The 8,841-nt window shown below is 56.1% G+C and overlaps 1 protein-coding gene across 1 annotated transcript; it reads right to left on the bottom strand.

Annotated features, from left to right (window-relative positions):
- Window positions 1-228: 228 nt before the first annotated feature.
- On the bottom strand, window positions 229-8,821 carry ODAD3 (outer dynein arm docking complex subunit 3). The gene is made up of 13 exons (XM_056119255.1): window positions 8,500-8,821; window positions 7,296-7,417; window positions 7,138-7,215; window positions 5,772-5,942; window positions 5,503-5,604; window positions 5,279-5,404; window positions 4,918-5,040; window positions 4,370-4,522; window positions 2,199-2,359; window positions 1,943-2,099; window positions 1,290-1,445; window positions 645-732; window positions 229-509 (listed from the first exon to the last, which is right to left on the bottom strand). Exons 1-13 carry the CDS (start codon window positions 8,729-8,731, stop codon window positions 391-393), a joined length of 1,788 nt encoding a protein of 595 aa, XP_055975230.1. The 5' UTR covers window positions 8,732-8,821; the 3' UTR covers window positions 229-390.
- Between the last annotated feature and the right edge of the window lie 20 nt (window positions 8,822-8,841).

Genomic DNA, 8,841 nt, shown 5'->3' with positions numbered 1-8,841 from the left:
GGGGGGGGGTTAGTTTGCGCAATCAGCTGATGGGGGTCCTCCCCGGGACACAGGGGCGCTGTGCCCGAGCCCCACCGGGGTTTTGAAGGGCGGGCTGGTGCTAGGTCAAAAGGAGAGGCAAATACCCAGGGGGCTGATCGGTGACCTTTATTGCGCGATCCGGAGGCCGGTGCGGACCGCCCGGGTTGATTTACTGTGGGAACGGACGTCGCGTGGCCCGTCCCCCCTTCTCCGCTGGGGCGCCACCCGCCCGCTCGGCTCCCGGGTTCGGCTCCGGGCTGTGCGTTCAGCCCTGGAAGAGGCCCCTGGGCCGGGCCCGCCGCTGGGCTCCGAGGGATGGGGCGGTGGGGGAGCTGGGCAGGGTCCAGACGCGCCAGCGAGCGCGCGCGCCTAGTTCCTCCGCGAGCGCCCCCGCTTCTTGCTGCGGGATTCGATCAGTTTCTGGGAGCGGATCTTGAGCGAGGCACGGCTCACCACGTCGTTGTCCTCGTCCTCGGTCTCTTCCTCGTCTGCAGAGGGGCCAGGAAGGGAGAAGCAGGTCGCCCTCGCCACCCTCGGGTTCCCCTGCCCAGCTCGGGCCGCCCCACCCCCACGTTGGCGCGAGGCCCGGTCTCGACCCGCCCCTTTTCCCTGTTCCAACTCACCAAAGAACTTGTCCTTGGTGGCAATGGTGCGTGGCATATGGATGCGGGTGTTGTACAGGGGCAGCTTTCCCTCGAGGTTGGTGGTGAACTAGCGAGGTGTGGGGGTGGGGGGAGAAGGCGGGGCTTCCGGTTAGCCCCCTCCTCCCTTCCCCTGCGCTTGTTCCTCACCGACACTGTTCACCTTTTCTGTCTAGTTTTTCTGCAGGCCGGGCTCTCCACAGGCGTTCCAAATACCTGGCCACATCTCCTTGTCCCCCAGCAGACCCTCCCCTGGTCTCTGACCTGACTCCTTAGGCTCTAAAGGCCAGACCCCTGGTCCTCCAGCCCCAATCCCAAACCCAGACCTTCCTGAAAGTTCCATGGTTGATTCCTGGCCCCTCAAACCTCACCCGTTGACTGGTTGATCTCTTTTTTGGCCACATTCAGCTGTGCGCTGGACTAACTCAAGGGTCTGTGGTCAAGGATTACTCCTGGCAGGCTCACGGGGATGGAACCGGGGTTGGCCACGCACAGGGCAAGCGCCCTACCCACCGCACTGTGGCTCAGGCCCTAGCCCACCCTAAAGCCCCTTCTCAGACTCTCGCCTGGTCTCTAGAAGGTTGCCCCTCCTCCTCCAACACTCCCCTGCCGCCCTCGCAGGGGCACCTCGCGGTCTGTGATGCGGTGCAGCATCTCCGTCAAGTTGTAATTCTGGAGTTGTGCCTGCAGCTTCAGCAGTTTTTCCTCCACGAGGCCCAGAAGGTTGAGCAGAAAGTCGGGAGCTTTGGGATCAAGCTCCTTTTTCGAGAAGACACCATCCTCCTGCGAACGGGGGCGGAGCCAGCTCAACGAGGGGGCGGGGCCTGTGGGGGACCTGTCCCACTGGGGGCGGGGTTTTCCATTCCAGGGCCTTCAGGCTAAGTGGTCACTTCTGTGAGGGGCGGGGCATCTGAGCTCCAGGGCACGGACAAGGAGAGAGTGTGTGTGTGTGTGTGTGTGTGTCGTCACTGCGGGCATAATCTTCAGAAGTGAGGCTCTGGAAAAGGCAGGGTAGGGTTTCTCCCATTGGGGTCGCCCCAGGATTGGAGAGACATTTGGAGATTTGATGAGGGAGTATGGGGGTAAGATTTTCCAACTGTATGTGCTGACTTCCCTGATGGATGGGCCTGGACGCAGCAGCTGGTCGGCTCCTGGTGGGGACTGATACAGGAAAGCCCTAGTGACTGGCTACACCATTTGAGTTGGAGGGGGGTGTCTCATCGAAAGTCTGGGGCGTGGCCTCCAGTGTTGGGGTGGGGCTTCCTGGGGGCAGGGCCTACCACAACGATATGGTTCAGCTTGCGGGCCAGGTGCTCCAGGCCGTCCCTGGCTGTTTGCAGCGTCCGCAGGGCACGCTCCAGCTTGTCCTGGGCCTCAGAGCGTCGCTGTTCTTGCGCCCTGATGCGCGCCTGCATCTCGCTCTTCAACTTTTGCTCTCTGCAGGGAGCAGCAGGCTATGGCTGCAGCGACACGGACCTCACAGTCCCCACCCCTGCAAGACCCCACCGCACCCTCGCCCTCCGGCGCGGTGCTCACCTCACCAGCGTGGTCTCCCCAGAGTACTTGAGGTTCTCGAGCTCCTGCTGCAGACGCTTTTTCTCCTCTTTCAGCTTCAGCAGCATTAGCTCGTTCTCCCTCTTGAGAGTCTCCAACTGAGTGAAAGTGTCGCCCTGGGCGAGGAAGCGCCGCACCACAGCCTGTGGGCCAACAGGCGAGGTCAGAACCAGGGCCTGTGGAGGCACAAGTGTCCTGCCTCCCCAGAGCCCCACACACTGGGGGACCTAATTTAATGGCTTCTGTACAGCAAGCATTGCCAACTGCGTTGATTTTTTTTTTTTTTTTGCTTTTTGGGTCACACCTGGAGATGCACAGAGGTTATTACTCCCGGCTTTGCACTCAGGAATTACTCCTGGTGGTGCTCAGGGGATCACACGGGATGCTGGGAATAGTGCAAGCCAACCTCCCTACCTGCTGCGCTATCGCTCCAGCCCCTGAGTTGATTTTTGAGGAGTCATTTTTTGCAGGGCGTGTTCCTGCCAGTTGCTTTCCCAAATCTTCACACCAGACATTCTGGTGGTGAAACTTGTGAAACTTGCCTTATCCCTCCAGGAAATTAAGCAGGTTTCTTGGGAGGAATCCACCCACAGAGCTTCTGGAAAGGCTCTGACCACAGTGCCCTTGAGGGACACCCCCACCCCCAGGTCTGAGTCCCAGAACTCCTGGCAGCTGCGGCAGATTCTGGAGTCCAAAGGGGGAAGTGGTGAAGGGCTGGGTGTTGAAACAGTCTATGGGGGAAACCTAATCATGAACAACTTTGTAACTGTATATCCCACTGTGATTCGATTTTAGCACGGTCCTGTCAGCACTGTTCTCCCGTTGTTCACTGATTTGCTCAAGTGGGCACCACTAACGTCTCCATTGTGAGACTTGTTACTTGCCAGACTCAACTCGGAGCGATAGCACAGCGGGCCTTGCATGTCTTGCCTTGGAGCGGCCCACCTGGGTTCAGTTCTTCCATCCCTCTCGGAGAACCTGGCAATCTACAGAGAGTATCCCACCCGCATAGCAGAGCCTGGCAAGCTTCCCGTGGTGTATTCGATATGCCAAAAATAGTAACAAGAACAAGTCTCACATTGGAGATGTTACTGGTGCCCGTTCGAGCAAATTGATGAACAGTGGGAGGACAGTGCTACAGTGCTATGATTCAATTTTATTTTATTTACTGATTTATTTATTTACTTTTGCTTTTTGCGATGCTCAGGGTTTACTCCTGGCACTGCACTCAGGAGTCATTCCTGGCAGTGCTCAGGGGACCATAAGGAATGACGAGGATTGAACCCGGGTCGGCCATGTGCAAGGCAAATGCCCGACCTGCTATACGATTGTTCTGGCCCCGTGATTCAATTTTCAAAAATCAAAAATAAATAAATAGGGGCTGAAGTGATAGCACAACAGGTAGGACGTTTGCCTTGCACGTGGCCCGACCTGGGTTCGATTCCCAGCATCCCACATGGTTCCCCGAGCATGGCCAGGAGTAATTCCTGAATGCATGAACCAGGAGTAACCCCTATGCATCTCAGGGTGTGACCCCAAAAAGCAAAATCAATCAAATAAATAAATAAAAGAATGTAAAGGGAGAGAACAAACTTGAGGTCCTGTGGGATCAGGGTTGGTTAGAACTTCCGGGTCTTAGCAAAGTTCTCATGCCAAGCCTTGGATAAGGACAGCGCTCCCACTCTCCCATCTCAGGGTGACTACTGTGTCCACTACTGCTGAAGACGGGCCCGAGAGACAAAAGCCCCAATTCCAGCACAGTTTCCCTGTAAAGAAGGAGTGCCCTGGTGGTGAATAAGGATGGGCGGGAGAAAGCTCAAGTGGGGTTTGCGAGGAATGGGAACTGGAGGAGACAGGGGTGAGGTTAGATTAAGGAGGAAAGAATCGAAGCTTTAGTGATAGCACAGTGGGTAGGGCCCTTGCCTTGCACACAGCCAACCTGGGTTCAATTCCCAGCACCCCACTGGGTCCCTCAAGCCCACCAGGAGTGATCCCTGAGTGCAGAGCCAGGAGGAAGTCCAGAGCACCGCCGGGTATGGGTCTCCCAACCCGGAAAGTAAAAGGAATTGACTGGCTGAAGGGTGGTAGGGGGCGGAGGTGGAGGCTTAGGAGTAGACTTCAGGGGAGTAGAGCAAGACGCGGGCTGCACTCACGTGCGTTTCGGCCACGCCGGTGGCGTCCTTGACCTTGCTGAAGAGCATCTCCATTTGGTACATGCTCCAGCGTCGCTTCAGCTCCACCTCCTTGGCGAACAGGTGATCCTGGATCGTGTCCTCGGGCTGCAGCAACATGTTCTCGCGTTGTGTCTGCTTAGGGTCGGGAGGAGGGAGTGAAGAGTTAGGAGGGGCTTCAGGGAAGTGTTGGGGGTGGGAGACAGAAACAAGTTGGGTCCAGGGAGGAGCACCCGTGCTGGGTCTGGAGCGCGGGTGAATGACCTCAGAGCACGAACAAAGGGGCGGGGTCACAAGAAGGGGACGGAGCCACCAGAAAGGGCGGGGTCCTAAGGGCAGGTTCTGTCTATAAAGGGGGCAGCCTCCAGGCAAACTCAGATTAAGGACTGGGTTGAGCTGTGGGGGTGGACATCCCTAGGCTAGATCTGAGCTAAGATGGGGGTGGGGGAAGACTGTGTGATGTGTGATGAGCCCCAGATTTCAAGGAGGATGTGCTGAGGGATCACAGCCGCGTATTCTGGGCATCCCACCTTCCGCTCCATGCGTTCATTCTGCATTTTCCTGTCCTCCGCTCGCTTCTTAAACTCTGTCACATGGCGCTCCCGTTTCTTGCGCTCCCGATATACGGTCTCCTCTAGATACTGCAGCTGGTTCTGGAGGGAAGGCGGGCAGGAGACAGGGCAACAAAATGAGGCCTACTGGGGTCCAAAGCAGCAGACTCTATTCTGTATGGTTGTCCTGCCTCCCTCCCCAGGTCCTGGTAAATAGACTGGAAGGGTTGTGTGGGGTGGGAACGGTGGTGGTTCCGGTTCTGGAGCCTACAGAGCATGGTGGTGCGCCTGACCTTCCCTCCATTCCCCCTTCCGGGGGGGGGGGGGGGGGGGGAGGCACCTTGGCGATGTCCCGGGCATTGATTGCCTCCTGATTCACCACGTGCAGTTCTTCTAGCTCATGCTTCGCCCTGAGCACTTCAGCCTCCATGGAATCCAGCCGGTTCTCTAAGTTCAAGCTGTCCTCCTGGGGTGCGGCGAGGGGAGGGGGGGCATGAATGGGTGCGGCTGGTCCGTGATCAGCTGTTCCTCCCTGGCACCCACTGCCCTTCCTACTCTGGCTACCTGGAGATAGGCCTTGAGCTGCAGGTAAACACTGGTAATGTGTTCAGCTTCCTCTGCCTTCATCCGAGCCTTCTCCAGGCGGTTCTCCAGGTTCCGCATGGTCTGGAGGAGAGGGCGGGGCGCTGAGCTTCCTCCTGCCCATCATCCCTCCCCAGGCTCCGCCCCCACCTCCTCAGGCTCCGCCCCCAGACCAGCGGGAGGGGCGCTGAGCTTCCTCCTGTCCATCATCCCTCTCAGGCTCCGCCCCTACCTTGCCCCTGGGCGCCCACCTTGGCCAAATCCGTGTTGCTGTCCTGCATCTCCGCCATCTCCAGCTCCCGCAGGTCATGCTGCAGCTGGAGCTCCTCCAGGCGCTTCTGCTTCAGGCACACCTGGTGCCGCAGTGCATTCAGTTGCTTCATCTTCTCACTCAGCCGGTGGTCCAGGTGCTCCAGGGACTGCTACAGGGATGGGGCAAAGCGAAGCCTGAACCCTAGCTCCCCTGGCTTGATGGGCCTCTTCTTTCCTCCTCCTTTTCCGTATCATTTCCATTCTAGATCCCCAGGTCCCCCACTTTCTAGTTTTCCATATACCGGCCCGACTGCCTCTTCTCCATCTCCTTTGCCTTTGGGCTCTCTTTGGTGGGGGGAGGTAGGGTTGGTGGTATTGGGGTCAGACTTAATTGTTCTCCGGGGCTACTCCTGCCTCTGTGCTCAGAAGTGACCCTTGGCAGTCCTGAGGGATCTTTGTGGCGTTCAGAGATTCCATACCTTGAGAGACTAGCAGAGCGCCCTACACCTTGCATCTCTCTATGCCTCTCTCCTTCGCTTTTGGAGAGAAGCCCCAAGCCATGTTCCCCTTTGTCCTTACCCAGCCCCTGGGTGGGATCCTGTTCATCACTTTTCTTTTCTTTCTCTTTTATTTTTGGTTTTGGAGCTATACCCAGCTGTGTTTCTGGCTCTACACTCGGGGACGCTTGCAAGACAAGTGCTTGACCCGGTGTGCCCTCTCTCTCTCTGGCCTCAAGTTTTAGGGTCTTAAAGGTCACTTATACAACCAAGACACCCACAACAAGCCCAGTACCCCCAAACTGGAGATTTAAGTCTGCCTTCCTCCCATGTCCACAGGCACCTCAAAACATCAGATTGGGCCAAGGGTGGGGTCAGTGGTACAACCCATTTATTGCTTACGGGGGAGGCGCTGCTCCAAAACTCTGGTGTCCAGAGCTGTGGAATAGAGCAGGGGTCAGACCCTCCATGCACAAGGCCCCGAGTTTAATCCCTGGGACGGCACTGGGCCCGAGCACTGCTGCGTTGGCCCTGGTGGGCCCCAGAACCTAAATTGCTCAGGAGACCCTCACTTCACAAAACATCACATCCCAAATTGTGCCCTTGACTGGAGAGATAGTCCAAGGGGTAGCCTTGCATGTGGCCAACCAGCTGTGATCCTGGCACTGCATGGTCGCCGGAGCACTGCCAGAAGTGACTGCCCCCAGAGCACAGAGCTGGGAGGAGCCCTCGATTATTGCTGGGTGTGACCCCAAAACTTAAAAGGGTGTTTGGTGTTGGGCGTGCAGGGGGAGACATGATGGGGGGGGCAGTGGGGATGGGATCCGGGCTGGAAAGGGACAAGAAACCTGGTGAAGTCAGGGCCAACCTGGATGTTCCTGTTCTTCAGGTACGGAGCTTCTGACCTCCATTCCTGCATCACCACCTTCACCACCTTCTCTTCTCCCTGAGAGCAGAGGGGCCCCATCACTGCTCAGCTAAGCCACCTCCCCACTGGTGGAACCTGGGCACCCACAGACCTCTCACCTGCAAGAGGTCTTTGAGCTGGTGCTGCAGCTCTCTGATCTTCTCGCGGAGCAGGTTGATGGCATCCTGATTCTTCTTGATGCTCCACTGTGAGCTCTCATAAAAGGCCTTCCGGTCACCCTCTGGGGTCGCAGGGGTGGGTAGGCACAAGCAGTGTCACGGGAGGGGGGCGAGTATGAAATCTACTTCACAGTGAACATTTATGATGTGTTGGATGCCGAATTGTGTTGGACACTTTCCAACTACCCAATACCACTAGCTCATTGGCACCTGGCCATAGCATACCCACTGTACAGCCAAAAAAACTGAGGCTTGCTAGCGGGTTCAAGGGTCCCAGCCTCCTAGTTCCCAATACCTTTGATCACTGTGGAAAATTGCTTCCTAATACTACAACATTCAGGATCCCAGTGACTTCCACCAGGATTTCCCAGCCTCAGTTGGGAGATGCTTTGCTGATTAGTTATTTTAACTATCAAATGATAGGGGCTCCCTTCCTACAATGTGACAAGCCTAAATATTTGTAGACATTACCAACGGGAATAAAGTAGCCCTCTGGAGGCCGGAGAGACAGGACGGGAGGAAAGGCACTTATCTTGCACAGGATTGATCCAGGTTTGATCCCTGGCACTGTATAGGTTCCCCAAGAATTTACACCTGAGTAGAGCCAGACATAGTTCCCAAAATCCAGTGTGTCCAAATCTCTTCCAAAGAAGTAAATAAATTAACAAAATAGCTCTCTTCCACTGAGAACAACTAGGTAGAAAGTTTTATGTGCACCAGGCATTATTCCAAGCATTTTACCCGTTTCAATTATGCACGAGATCATCCTAAAGCGCTCCCCATTTCACAGATGGAGAAACAGTAATTAGTTGAGTCTGAATCTTTGAAAGTCAAACAAGTTAGTCAATATAACATCGGGGTAAGGATTTGAACCTCAAGAATCCGTTCTTCACCACCCGGGGGGGGCGGGGCACAGAAGAGTTGAAAATCCACATCAATATGAAACCTGGTGCTTTGGGGGCTGGGCCCAAGTGTCATGAGAGCAAAAAGGAAGACTATGAACTGGTCTGAGTTTCTACCTCCAGAAACTGGGAGTCCAGATCCATGCCTGTGAGATGTTACATCACCCCAGACCTGGTCAGAGAGAGGACGGGTAGACACTGCTGAGTCCTGAACCCTTGTCTGCCCTCTGGACCCATCTTACCAAGTAGTTGTATCTTTCTTTGTAATTCAGCCACTTGCGTTTGCACGGCGGTTTTGGTGACACTGGATTGCTGGCGTCTGGACCTGAGGTGTAGTGTCGACCAGGCCTGTCCTTTGCTCTTGCTCTTGCCACCAGTCTGGGACTGATTCCCGCCTTTGCCCTTGGTGGTGGTCGAAACAATTTCCTGAGCAGGTTGGACGGGGGCCGAAGTCCAGCACAGTGGGGACATCATGATTGGATTGGGGCCAAGGGCCCCGGGGGGCTAGAGGAAAAACTAAATATCACCCAAGTCCGGGGGTCCCTTTGTTCCAGGTTCCTTAGACTCTGGGAACGCACGTCCCT

The sequence above is a fragment of the Sorex fumeus genome, unplaced genomic scaffold (genome assembly GCF_029834395.1).
Source record: "Sorex fumeus unplaced genomic scaffold, SorFum_2.1 ptg000041l, whole genome shotgun sequence".
NCBI classification, from domain to species: domain Eukaryota; kingdom Metazoa; phylum Chordata; class Mammalia; order Eulipotyphla; family Soricidae; genus Sorex; species Sorex fumeus.
This window is presented reverse-complemented; position numbering and strand designations above follow the sequence as displayed.